The 14,915-nt window shown below is 38.8% G+C and overlaps 1 protein-coding gene across 3 annotated transcripts in view; it reads left to right on the top strand.

The window, feature by feature from the left end:
• LOC106883153 (vacuolar protein sorting-associated protein 41 homolog) overlaps positions 1 to 14,915 on the top strand; it is a 172,996-nt gene that overhangs the window by 148,537 nt on the left and 9,544 nt on the right. For all 3 annotated transcript variants that reach the window (XM_014934063.2, XM_014934065.2, XM_014934061.2), the window contains 8 exons: positions 2,540 to 2,632; positions 3,590 to 3,717; positions 5,720 to 5,767; positions 7,655 to 7,793; positions 8,578 to 8,628; positions 9,482 to 9,674; positions 11,108 to 11,248; positions 13,786 to 13,922. In XM_014934063.2, the coding sequence (XP_014789549.1) occupies positions 2,540 to 2,632; positions 3,590 to 3,717; positions 5,720 to 5,767; positions 7,655 to 7,793; positions 8,578 to 8,628; positions 9,482 to 9,674; positions 11,108 to 11,248; positions 13,786 to 13,922 (930 nt within the window). The remainder of the gene's footprint in view (positions 1 to 2,539; positions 2,633 to 3,589; positions 3,718 to 5,719; positions 5,768 to 7,654; positions 7,794 to 8,577; positions 8,629 to 9,481; positions 9,675 to 11,107; positions 11,249 to 13,785; positions 13,923 to 14,915) is intronic.

Here is a 14,915-nt window from a genome sequence, read left to right as displayed (position 1 = left end):
CCCCCCACTCCCCTTTCCCTCCCTCCCCCCTCTCTCTCAAGACGGTTTTTTTCAGTGCCTTGCATATGTTACATCATCGTTTAGCATCCGTTTTCCATGCTGGCATGGGTTGGATGGTTTGACTGAGGTCTGGAAAGCCAGCAGCTGCACCAGACTCCAATCTGATCTGGCAATGTTTCTACAGCTGGATACCTTTCCTAACGCCAGCCACTCTGAGAGAGTAGTTGGTGCTTTTTACATGCCATCAGCACAGGAGCCAGCAAAATGCTTAGTGGCATTCCATCTGGTTTTGCATTCTTAATTCAAATTCTGCCAAGATCAACTTTGCCTTTCATCCTTTCGGGATTGATAAAATAAGTACCAGTTGAGCACTGGGGATGATGTAATTGATTTACATCCTCCCTCAAATCGCCAGCCTTGTGTCAAAATTTGAAACCAATATAGCTCTAACTTAAAGTAGAGAGTTGGCAAAATCGTTAGCACAATGGGCAAAATGTTTAATGGCATTTTGTCTGGCTTTACGTTCTGAGTTCAAATTCTGCCGAGGTCCACATTGTCTTTTGTCCTTTTGGGGTTGATGAAATAAGCACCAATTAAACACTAGGGTTGATGTAATTGACTATCCCCTCCTCACACTTGCTGGCCTTGTGCCAAAATTTAAAATCAATATTTACAGCTAAATTACATTTCAATTGGTTTGATCTATTAACAAAAACAATCATCTCAGACAGAAACCATTATATGTTACATTGTGTTTATATATTGTATGTGTTAAGGTATTGTTTTATGATATATTGATTTTTTTTTAATTGGTTTCTGTCTAGAGGAAAGTGAGTGTGCCTATAGCCGCAGCATCCTTCTCAAACTGGTGAAATCAATATTGTTAAATAGTCACAGGCTGACACCTATAGAGAGGGGATTCCTGAGATATGGCATTCTAGAAAGGAGGGACTGGGTATAGGGGTTAGTTGGAAATCTGGAGAGTGAAGAATACAACATGGATAATGGGAGGAGGAGAAATGAATGAGTTGGGAGTGCGTGAGTTGAGATAGCACAAGAGACCTACCAGGAGTAGCGGCCACTCAGCCACTCAAGTAGTGGTAGGAAAGGCAGAGAGGGGATACAGCATGTCTGTGGACCAGAGGTTGGAGTATGTTTGTGAGTGACTTAAAGTGTATGGAACTTGTGGAAGAGGCAGAGCCAGGAGGATAAGGGACAAAATAGTGAAGACTGATCTCCAGATGTTATGCTTCATGGTGGAGGTAACAAAGGACTGATGAATAGTGTTTTGCTGTGCTCAATAAAAGTGAGGTCCTACAAGCATAACTCCTTGTGAAATACAAAATATATGGAATGGTCACACTTGGAACACCTTATGTCATAGGTCTGTTTGGTCAAGTGTGTAGAGCAACACCACTTTCCCAGATGTGGATGTGTTGTTCTATTGTGGTCCATACTTGAATTTTGTAGGGTTCAGCAGTTGTCGTTGGGGACTGAAGTATTTTCTGGCTCTGCGTCTACTACTGATTTCATTTCTAATTCTCTCCTAAATATGAGGGGTCATGTAGCTCCCCTTCCCACTGAACCTGCTCTGGAAGAAAGAGAAAAGCATCCAGTACACACTGTAAAGTAGATGGCATTTGGAAGGACATGCAGCTTTAAAAACTATGCCAAAACAGATATTGGAGTATGATGCAGTCCTTGGATCCATCGGATCCTACCAAACAAACTATCCAGTCCATGGTACAAGAAAGTTAAATGATGATGATATTTGTTTTATTGTATTTTATATATTGCTGATATTTTATGTATGTTGGATATATCATCATCATCAGTTTAATATCCACTTTTTCATGCTTGCATTTAAACATGCTCTATACAACATACATATCAATATTATATAAAACAGTAAGGCGGTGAGCTGGCGGAATCATTACCACACCTGGCAAAATGCTTAGCAGCATTTCATCCATCTTTACATTCTGAGTTCAAATTCCACCAAGGTCAACTTTGCCTTTGACCCTTTTGGGGTTGATAAAATAAGTACCAGCTGAGTACTGGGGTTGATGTAATCAACTTACCTCTTCCACTAAACTTACTAACTTACTAACCTTGTACCAACACTTGAAATCAATATTATGTAAAACAATACATGTGTCAGACAGAACTAGTTAAGGCAGATTTTCTGTAGCCAGATGCCCTTCCTGTCACCAACCCTTGCCTATTTCTGACGACATATGCAAACACACACACACACACACACCCATGATGGATCTCTATCAGTTTCCCTTTAAGAAATCCTTTCTTACAGCTTAGGTTGATCCAAAGATTTAACAGAAGACACCTGCTCTAGGTGCCACATTGTGGAACTGAACCAAAAACCATGTGGTTGAGAAGCAAGCGTCCCAACAAACAGCCATTCTTGCACCAATTGTGCTTTATATAATATTGGCATGTATATTGTGTTTTATATATGTATTTGGTATTATGAATTAAATAGCTTATCTAATGTCAGAATTTCTCTTGGTTATTTTGTCAGATCTTGGCCCCCCACCTTCCCTGTGGTGATCCTTTACTCAGCCCACATATCTATGAAGTAGTCCTTAATGAATTCTTGAGAACAGATCATGAGGTAAGGTCACAAATGGTTTCATAATGTTATTCTTGATTCAGTAAAATGTTCCAGTCATGGACAAACTGGTCTTCTTTTTTCTTTTCTTTTATTTATTTATTTATTTTTTTAGTAACAAGAAGAGTATTTGTCCATAAAAATACTCTAAGAAAAAAAATTGTCCAATCCATGCCAGAACAGAGAAGCAGATGTAAAATAATGCTAACAATGACTTCTTGTATTTGATACAATCTACGCACAACTCATGTACTTAATATTATATATATAAACATCATGTATTTAATGATAAACACACAATCTCAGGTGGTTAATATATGTACATAGTGTGTCTTAAATACTATGACTAGCTGTGTTTTTAATATGCTATATACCATGGCCATATCAATAAATTGCTAGAACTATTGTTGCTTAGATACAGGTCAGTCCTGATTCAACAGACATGTCTTTTTTTTGGTACAATGCCCCCTGGACCTCATTGTCCAGCATGTCCCTTTCTAGGATGGGGGTGGGGGATGTAAGATTTCTGAGAGAGATTTGGCTGTGATTTCTAGCAAGTTGAAAAACCACATAGAAGCTTCTTCATTGGCTCTACAAAAGACCAAAAATAAATTTAGATAGTTTTACTGTCTCATGACATTGCCTACAAGGTTCTACATTGTTCTACATAGATATATGTGTGTTTGTGTGTTTCTAAATCCTTCATATAAAGTATTCTCTTTATATTCCTTCACTGGATTGCCATATGCCACTAAATCTTTGGCTGGCATATCACCTAAAAAAATGTTCAATGGTGTATTATCTAAAAACATGGTGCTTTATGAAAATACAGTCTTACATAATGTTATATGATGTTGCATATTGTTACATATCAAATTATATAATGTTCTTGTGTTTTAAATACAATTTTGCAATGGAAACATGTCTTGCTTCATGCAGTGTTCCTCTGCTTAATTCCAGGGTTTCCTTCATCTGATTCGGTCGTGGCCACACAACCTCTACAACATGCAAGTTATCATCAACATACTCCTAAATGAACATGAGAAAGATAAGAACAACCTTACACTACTGGAGTGTTTAGGAGAGCTGTAAGTAGATCTTTGATATTGTGTTTTTTTAACCCTTTAGCATTCAGATTATTCTACTGAAAGAAAAAGGGTAAAGACCACTTTTGGTCGTGAATGACCTTGGGATTGTACCTAGAAATTCCCCCCTCCAAGGCACAAGTCCAAGCAAAGTTGTTTATGGAAGACCAGCAGTTGCCCATGCATACCAGCCTTCTCTCTCCATGCCACCGACAATATCCAAGGGAAAGGCAAAGGGGCCGATACAGCTTGGCACCAGTGATGTTGCTACTCATTTCTACAGCTAACCGAACTGGAACAGCATGACATAAAGTGTCTTGCTCAAGAACACAACACACATCCCGGTCCAGGAATCAAATGCACTACCTCATGATTGTGAGCCCTACACTTTAACCACTGAGCCATGTGCCTTCACTGTTGAAAGTAGTACTTATTTATTCACGTTGTTTTGAATTAATCATGCATTATCTCATAGGTTCAAGATTTTGCTGATGTGGTAGCTTATTTTTAGAACGATATTGTAGAGTAAGTGTGAGGGGTCAGTTTGAGCATAAAGCAGGTAGAATATTTTGGCTGGATATGGCCACTTTACATTAATGACCTGTAGGGACACCGTATCTCGTTATGCAACCATAATATACTACAAAATATATTAAACATTTTTATAAGTCAACACCATGTTTTACTGTGTTAGCATTGCTACTACGTCACTTGTTAAGGTTATTTTAGGAGTCTTTGCTCCTTTGTCGGTACCTATCCAACCCATTAATCATTGCTTAAATAGCCGCTAAATATAGCGGTGTAACGTTTTTGGATATACCAATTTTACATACTCCTGAAATATGTTATATACACCCATTACCCATTTTTCATCTTCAATCTTGCTGTTGTTGTTTACATCAGGCCTCTCAGATATGAAATGTTGTAACAAAATCAGTGCTGGCTATAATTTCTATAGAAAATTTGTTGAGATAATCTTAACAAGTTACTTTACATTGAGTTACTGTCCTATACATAATGTGCTGGATCCTGTCACCAGCACTGCAATATGTTTATATCTAAAACTGTTATCTTTCAAGGAGTCAGTTAACCTAATTGCAAATAGCTACTGCACCAGAGTTGTTAATACATCTTTGATCATAGATCTGCTCTATCAAGGTGAAATTGAAATTACAATAGCACCAACAACAAATATGTCCTTCCTTTTTTAAGACAGCACAGGATGGTTTGATGGAAATTTGACTGTTTTTTTTATCCTGGCAGGTCTTGTTTTATTTAGTTTCATTTAGATGTTTTGAATATATATATTTTCTAATATCGAACAGTGAGAATGGGTGCTCAACACCACATTGATGGATGAATTTTCTTTTTGTGGGTTAACAAGCTACCAATGGTTTCATGTATATATATATGTGTGTGAGAGAGAGAGACTATAGCGTAGCTCCTGGAATACATGAATATATGATCAGACTGCATTAGATCTATGGCTGTGATAAACTCTTGTTTGTGAATCATAACAGAGTTGAAAAAAGTCTCACTAAACAACACAGGTGTACAAAGAGTTAAGGTAGAGATGTGAACATTGTTCAACAATCATCCAAACGTCAGAAAAATGTCTTTTATAGTTTTTATTTCAGCTTTTTATGTTCTAGATTCAAATCCTGTTGTGGTCAATGTAATCAACTAAACCACTCCTGAAAATTGTTGGTTTTCATATCTTAACTAAATACTATTATTCTTGGAAAGACAGTGGGTTGGCCAATTTTGTGAGGCATCAGATAAAGTACTTTATAGCATTTAGTTACACTCATGTTCTAAGTTCAAACCTTGCTTAGGTCAACTTTGACTCTCATCTTTCTGACGATAAAATAAGTTCCAGTGAAGCATATGGATAGACTTTATTGACTGTGTCCCACCTCCCCAGTTATCTGTGGTCTTTGTGTCTGTGTTGAAAACCATAGATAGTTAAAAACATAATTTTATTTTGTTTCTATTATATTTTCAGATACATATTCCAGAAACGATATGACAAAGCTTTGACTATTTATCTCCAGTAAGTAATACAAGTTTACACTTATATTTTACGCTGTCTGATTCTACGCATTCACTGCTACAACTACCTCCAGGCTCTATACATTTACCATTACACTGTACACAGTTACTTTTCTACACATCACATCTTACTGTACACATTCACTTCTACACACTACACCTCCAGGCTTTCTACATTTTACTTTTACACTCTACACACTTATTTCTATACCCTATGCCTCCAGATTTTACACATTTACTTTTACACTGTACATATTTACTTCTTTCTAAACACCACATCTCCAGGCTCTACACACTACACCTCCATGCCCTATGCTTTACACATTCAACTATGTACTTCCATACACTATTTCTTTAAGTCTATTCATGAAGGAACCTCTACAGCAGGGGTTCTCAACCGTTTTTAATCTATGGACCCCTTTGATTACTATTTTATTTTGGTGGATCCCCATGGCCCTTCAATGTTTAAAAACTAGTTTTATAGAAACTTCTTTCAAAATTCCTATTTTGTTTTCCACACATTAACTTGTGTAGGGTGGACTAAGTAAAATGTCAGAGAAAGAAACCTAGCTGTTTTGGCAATACATATCAATACATACATCTAAAGCAAAATTTTTTCAGGAGCCCTTGAAATACTATTGTTGATCCCCAATTTACTATTTTGTTACATGGACCCCCCACCACCACCAAATCTCATATGGACACCGGTTGAGAACCAGTGCTCTACAGAGTTGCTTGACTTGTCTGAAATAGCAGCCAATTCTTTAAATCACATCCTACTAGCTTAAAATAAATTAAACATACACCCGGGAAATATGTCAGAATATTATGAGAAGGTGACTGCTTCAGTACCTGGGGCAGATATGGGGCTAAACAACACATAAACTGCGTCACACCACAAATTCACCTCTGCTAGTTATTTCCTTCTTTCTGTGTACTTAAATGTTCGTACTCTCACCCTCCCCCCTCTCTCTCTCACGCGCATACACACACACTCACACACGCGTTATCTCCCTTCGAATTATTCTCTAATTGCACTATGAACTGGTTTCTAACCAACGGTTCTCTCCCTTACAAATTGCTTCAGTTATCTATATACATGTAGTGTTCATACGCACACACACACACACACACAAGCGCACCTCTACATCTACCCCACCACCACCGCTACATTACAGCCATAGTTGCCACAGTCACTGCACCACTACAGCTATTAACATACTATTTAATACCGAAACTGCAAATACCTCTTTCAGCACACCCCACCAGCTGCCACTTTGCATCTTCATAATATCCTATCATATAACTATTACTATCCACACACCTTAGTATCAATACACAATCTGTACCCTATACTCCATACTAACTACTGTCTGCTCTTCTTCCCCCATTCACTTTTATTCATTTCATACTTTGGGAGTTCACACATACACTTCATCACCACTATTTTTCTCTTCTCCTAGTCCACTCCTAGTACCCCCTCCTACCTTCCCTTCTAAAATGTGAGTAACTATGTTGCCCCTCTTCAGCAAAAAGCCTGTTCTACTGTTGGCCCCTTCTTTCATGTTTTAATCTTTCGTCTCCTAGCATAGAGCCATCTCTCTTTGGGTTTGTAGTCTTGCATGCTGCATGATGGCCTTACTAATTCTGGTGACAAAAAAATGCACCCAGTTCATACTGTAAAATGGTTGGCACTAGGAAGGGTATCCAGCTGTAGAAACCGTTCCAAAGTAGACAGTGGAGCACAATGCAGTCCTTGGACTTGTCAGATCCTATAAAATTGTCCAAACCATGCTAACAAAAGACATAAATATTTGATGATGATGGTGGTGGTATGCTATAAGAATCTTTTAACATGTTAACCTATCTCTCTCTTTCCTTTGTACAGGATGAAACACAAGGATGTTTTTAACTTAATCAACAAACACAACTTGTTTGATTCAATAACCGACCGTATTGTACAGTTGATGGAGTTTGATTCAGAGAAAGCTGTGATACTGCTGCTTGATAACATTGAAAAGATACCGGTAAACCTCTTCTTGTTTGTTCTTTCTCAATAACCTACAAACTCTATAGCTTCATTTTAAACCACAACCATTTATTTGATTCATAGATGCCTTTAGCACAGTCCACCATGTTATTCTTTTACTTCTTCTAGTCATTGGACTGTGACCAAGCTAAGGCACTGCTTCAAGGGTTTCTAGTCAAACAAATTGACTCCAGTACTTATTTTTAAAAAGTCTAGTACTAATTCTATTGGTTTTCTTTGCCAAACTGTGAAGTTATGGAGATGTAAACAAACCAACACTAGCTGTCAAGCAGTGGTAAGGACAAACAGTCACAAAAACATACACATACATACATACATACATACATATGTGTGGGGGTGTACACACACACACACACACACACACAATGACTTCATTCAGTTTCCATCTACCAAAACCTCTCACAAGGTTTTGATTGACCTGGGGTCATAGTAGAAGACACTTGCTCAAGGCACCATACAACCACACCTGTGCTTGTTGCAAACAATTAGGCCAACCTCTGCTCTGAGAGTTACCTGTGTCAATTAGGACACAAGTAACTCTCAGAGTAGAGACAGGTATAGCAAAATTGTGAGCAGCAAGAGTTTGTCCTCCTTTCTGGTAATTTTGTAATATCAGTTCTTTGCATTTTTTGTTTTGTTTTGTTTATTTTATTTTTTTTTTTTTTTGTGTATTGTTTCCATGTGGCTCTTCTCAGTTCCTTTTTTGAATTTTAATAATAGTTAAAGGAATAAAAAAATATACAACTTTTTTTCTTTTACAGATCAAAAAGGTTGTTCAGCAACTTGAACCAACCCCAGAGCTGTTGCATCGTGTAAGTATAGACAGTGTTGGTGTTTGTAGGTCAGACTTAATCCAGCAAACTCATAATCAGGGGCATTCCAGTTATGGCCTCCCACTTGCTTTTATGGGACACAGTGTATTCTAGAAGTATGTTATCTAATCTATCCTTGTTTCTTTACTAAGCTGGCAATGTTATTTGAAGGAGATTTGGCAGTTTGTTTGCTGCCTCATTGAATTTAGCCCCAAATCAGTCATGATCAAAAGGACCTATGATCAAGGGCACACCAGTCATGACCATCCTGTCATCTTTTTCAAACATAGTGTATATAGATATTTATTTATTTTATTTATGCGCCCTTTTTAAAGCCTAGCCAGGCTCATGGGCCCGGTTTCCCGGTTTCTATGGCATATATGTTCCCCCCAGCTAGATGGGACGCCAGTCCATTGCAGCGTTACTCAAGAAACAGGAAGAAAGAGTGAGAGAAAATTGGGGCAAAAGAGTACAACAGGGGTCGCCACCACCCCCTGCTGGAGCCTCATGGAGCTTTGGGTGTTTCGCTCAATAAACACACACAACACCCGGTCTGGGAATCGAAACCGTGGTCCTCCAACCATGAGTTCACTGCCCTAACCACTGGGCCATTGTGCCTCCACAGTGTATATAGATATACATTATTTAATGTGTGCTTCATTTCTTAAGGGTGATTTGAGGGAAATTTTACTAGTCACTTCATAGAGGCTCCTATATTATATCATTTGCTTTAAGTATTTTCTACTACATTCCTCAGTTAATGCTGATCTATATGTCAGTAGCATTCATTGACTCCCTTTTGTGCACTATTCTATTCTAATTTTTTTTCTCTCTTTTTCTTTCTCCACTGCAGTACCTTGACAAATTGTTCCAAAAGGATCCTCACTTGGGCCAGGAATACCATGCAATGCAAATAAAATTATATGCAGAGTACGACAGAGAGAAGTTGCTGCCTTTACTCAAGAACAGCACACACTGCCCTCTGCAGGCAGCCCTTGAGGAATGTCGTATTCGGAACTTCTTACCAGAACAAGTCTTCCTTCTGAGTAAGTGGCATTTCAGTTACACAGTGTAGCTTCTATCTCAGGATGGCATTGAAGTATTTTCTCTGCATATGTATGTGTGTGTGAAAGAGAGATTGGGTGTAGATCTAGAGAAATAGCATTGGACAAAGGATTGTCATGTTAATATACTATGTTAAACTCATTTCTACACTAAAACAGTTCTGATAATGGTTCTTTGTAGCCTTGCTTTCTATCAGTTAATAGATAAAGAAAATTGTGTAATTTTGTGTCTTTCAACTAAAGACAAAGGTGACGCTGTGACAGGTGGTCTTGGTGATGGTGCCTGTAGAGGTTTCAGCAGTGCTGATGATGATGTTGAATCCCAGGACAGCCCTGACCAAACAGATTTATTATCAAAGGCATTCCAGCCATAATCATCCCATCCTTTCACACATCAGAGACTACATTGTCCAATATGTCCTTCACTTTTTTTTGACGACAGTAAGGTGTGATTTCAGTAAATTTTGGTTGTTATTCCTAGCAGATCAAGCAACCATGCAGAAGCACCTTTATTGGCTCAGTGACGTGAATGATGACTAATAACTTTTGTAATGAGAATAATGATGATGATAGTGATGATAGTGGCAGTGTATGTATGTATGTGTTGAAAGGTGGGAAGATGAACACTGGAGATGATACAACCATCTGTCCAGTTATATCTGGTAACTGTAATGGGATTATTATAGTAACATACGTGTGTTAGTCAACCAAAATTTTGTTTTGTGTGTGTCTGTGCAATTAGACTGTTTTTCCTAGCTTCTTGTTTACATAAATAGCATGTTTCATGAATATATTTCTAATTGAGTTTATGGGGTGTTCCTAATCAAAGTATCTCATCTACTATGTGGGATGAAACTGGCTCCTCTGTTCTACTCTAAAATTGTGAATCTGGAAATAGTTCAGGACCCACACCCCTGTGATATAGGTGCAACATTAATGAAAACTAGCAATTGTGTTAACAGAATTGGTATAATAGATATTCTTCATGGAAGGAACTTGCAGACGAGGAAAACTGAGGAAGATATTATAACGTATGGTCTCATGATGTTGAATCACACAAAAGAGATGAAGAGTCACAAGTGCTGGAACAGATCCATATAATCAATGTCAATCAGGGAAAATGGACGTAGAATATTGATAATGGATAATAGATATGGTCTATACACATTAATGTGGATAGTAGACCTGCTTTATAGGTATTCAATTGGCAAACACAACTGGTAAATTAATTGTTGCTATCAAAATGCTCTTCTTGGTAGTATGCTCTCTATCATAAAATAGAAAAGGTTGCTTACTAATTATATATTGTCTATCTACCAGCATCATCATCTGCTATGTTTTCTGAAGATGGGCTATCTACCTGTTTTCTACCTGCCCATGTACATGTTTTATTGAGTTGTTCGTTTCCCTTTCAGATAAAATGGGTGACACAAAAGGGGCATTACATGTGATAATGGAGCTGCAGAACAATGTCCAGAAAGCCATAGATTTCTGTAAAGAACACAATGACAAGGAACTGTGGGATGACTTGATAACTTTCTCCATCAACAAACCAGGTAACTATCCAGTCTTATCTGACACATCATCATCATCATCGTTTAACGTCCGCTTTCCATGCTGGCTTGGGTTGGACAGTTTGACCGAGAACTGGCAAGCCGGGAGGCTGCACCAATCTGATTTGGCAAAGTTTCTACAGTTGGATGCCCTTCCTACTGTCAACCACTCTGAGAGTGTAGTGGGTGATTTTACGTGCCACTGGCACAGGAGCCAGTCAGGTGGCACTGACATCGGTCATGCTCGAATGGTGCTTTTTATGTGCCACTGGCACAGGTGCAAGTCAGGTGGCACTGACATCAGCTACACTTGAATGGTGCATTTTACATGCCACCAGTACAGGTGCCAGTCAGGTGGCACTGGCATTGGCCATGCTCAAATGATGCTTTTTATGTGCCACCGGCACAGGTGCCAGTTAGGCAGCACTGTCATCAGCCACAACTATGATTTCACTCAATTACAATTTCACATACATATATATGCACATATACATGATGGCTGCAACTTGATTTCAAGTAATGCCATCGCTTGATTGTTCTCTTAAACGTAAGCAGCACGGACGTGTCTTTTCACTCCTGCTAGAGACCTACAATACTATGATGGAGCACCTCTTACAGCAGGTGTCAGAGAGTTTACTACTCACACTTCATTCCCTCTTGGAATTATTCATTGAATGTTTTGCCTTCCTCAGCTATGGCCAGCCGTAGTATGTAACACACCATAGTGATGTTAAAAAAATACAAGCAAAGCTTGTGCCTCAAGCTTTTTGACCTTTAGCCCCCTGGAGCTGCAGGTGCATTGTGTTGCATTGAGAGGGGAGAAAATTCACACAGTGACTTAATGCACTTAGGTTAAAGTTAGGCAAGGCCTTGCACATGGCCAATCACGTTCTCTCAACAAAGTATGCATTTGCCCAAACAAAAAGAAGCAGTAGTGTACATCATTGGATGCAAACTAAGTCGCAGGTGCTACATTAGAGTTTTCCTTTTCCTAGAGATGTCTAAACAAAGGCTAGATGCCTCTCACCCCTAGCTTTGGGATGGCCATTGACTTTACTGAACTTATTTGCCCTTTGACAAGTTCTGCTTTTCGTCCTGCAGAGTCTCTAATGAAAACCATCCTTCTTACCAAACAGGCATAAGATTACCAGTTTAGTTGCACAATGACCTGACCATGCAACTGGTGGTGTTGGATTATATGTTAATTGTAGCTCTAAAATTGATGCGGTGTAAAGTAAATACTTACATGCATGCACACACACAAACACACACACACACACACACACACATAAACAAGGAACTATAGGATAACCTGTTGACACTCTCTTTCAATAACTGTGTAGCTTTCAAGTCACATACTTACATGTATTTATATATTCACAAAAGATGTGGAATATCCTGAGAAATCCTGACAACCTTCTGTACTAATAAGTCAGTTTCTTTATAACTTTCAGGTTATACACACATACATCTTTATGCTCATGCACTCACATGTATATACAAACAAATTCACACACACACACACACACACATGCACACACGTGCACATGCACATTTTCTCGTCTCTGGATTGTTAAAGAGTAACCTCCCTCTCTTTGTTTTCTGAGTTTACAACCCTGCTCTATGACTCACCATATGCAGCATGCTTTCAATGTGTAACTGTGGCACCTCACTCATCCTGTCAGCCATCCCACACCTGCCACTTCACATCAGTAAACTACAGCCCATCAAACACATCTGGAACCACTGCCAACTCGGCATACCACCAGCCAATCACTATAACTCTAATCATTGCATCACCATACCACTCTATCATCACACCACCACATCACACAGTCACTAAACCACACCATGCTGCTACAGTTACTAACATCCCCACACCACACAGCTTCTACACTACACCACCACCACCATCATCATCATCATCATATGTCCGTTTTCCATGCTGGCATGAGTTGAACAGTTTGACAGGAGCTGACCAGCTGAAGGGCTGTTCAGGCTCCCTGTCTATTTCAGTATGGTTTCTATGACTAGATGCCCTTCTTAATGCCAACCATACTGCTTTAATCAGTACACTGCTACCGGTCACTATAATGCTACGATGCTGTCATGGTCACCACATTACAGCCACTACATGACCTTAAAACTACCATACCATATCACACCCCAGATCCTGACCAGCACACACAAAACAAAAGGTTACTCTATCTCTGTGCCAAAACCCTTGTCTGCAACCCCTTCCACTTATGATGAGGTGCTGCAAAGTCCTGGCTTTGGGTAAAAGAAAATACAGGAGGATCAGTTAATTATGATTTTATTCAACATATTCCCCTCTTAGATTCACACACTTAATGCAGCAGTCCTTCAGTTTTTCTAAGCCCTGTAAAAGAACTCAGAAGGTTAGGTCTCCAACTGATACCCTTAAAGCCAGGAACTTTTCAGCACCCCCTAATATGCTTACCCCTCCTTGCAACAAGGACCAGCTTGTTTATCTTTTGATCCCTACCACTGAAGTATCAAACATCTGTATCTGTCACCAGGATTCATCACAGGCCTTCTACAGAACATAGGAACCCATGTTGATCCTATTATCCTAATCAAACGGATACAGAATGGTATGCAGATCCCAAAACTGCGAGATTCACTCGTCAAGATCTTGCAGGATTACCAGATTCAGGTAAAGTAGTGTTTCTTATTTAGAATGGTTTGATGGTGTATAGTGGAGGTAGTAATGTGTGGTGGTGTAATGTGTAATAATGTTATTGTGTGTAGTGGAGGTAGTAGTGTGTTGTGGTATGTAGTTGTGCAGTGTACAGGTGTGTGGTGTAGTAGTAGTAGTAGTTACGTTATCTGATAGTGGTGTAATGTGTACTAGTGTGGTGTTTGGTGGTGTAGTGTGATGGTTGTAGGGTGTTGTAGCATGCAGTAGAGGTAATGGTAATAGTTGTTTAAGCTGTAGACTTTCCAGTCATGACCCTCCAACATGTTTATATATCTAAGATCACATTATCCAGTGTGTCCTTCCCTTTTTTTATGAAGATGCTCAGTTGTGATTCAAGGGTGATTCAACTGTTATTTTTAAATATGCTATAGTCACTGTCTTATTGGCTGTTGACAGTGGTGTTAGGATATTTAGTAGAGGTGGTGGTAATGTTTGTGTGTGTGTGTGTGTGTGTGTGTATGTACAGATATGTATATATATATAATAAGTCCAAAAAGAACAATTCAAACTTTTTGAGAGATCCAAAAAGAGAAAAAAAATTATTTCTAATAAAGATTCATCGTATTTATAAAAAACAGGCAGAGCAAATAATAAGAATATGAAACTAGTAGTTGAAAAATATCATTATATGTATAAATATTTCTCGTCCATCTTTTTCTCCTTCATTTTTTTATATCTGTTTATGGTATATTTATACCTATAACGATTTTTTTCAATCATCATCATCATCATCATCGTTTAACGTCCGCTTTCCATGCTAGCATGGGTTGGACGATTTGACTGAGGACTGGTGAAACCGGATGGCAACACCAGGCTCCAGTCTGATTTGGCAGAGTTTCTACAGCTGGATGCCCTTCCTAACGCCAACCACTCAGAGAGTGTAGTGGGTGCTTTTACGTGTCACCCGCACGAAAACGGCCACGCTCGAAATGGTGTCTTTTATGTGCC

The sequence above is a fragment of the Octopus bimaculoides genome, chromosome 18, assembly GCF_001194135.2.
Source record: "Octopus bimaculoides isolate UCB-OBI-ISO-001 chromosome 18, ASM119413v2, whole genome shotgun sequence".
In the NCBI taxonomy this organism is placed as follows: Eukaryota; Metazoa; Mollusca; class Cephalopoda; order Octopoda; family Octopodidae; genus Octopus; species Octopus bimaculoides.
Note: the sequence above shows the minus strand (reverse complement) of the source record. Positions and strands in the feature narration are given on the sequence as shown.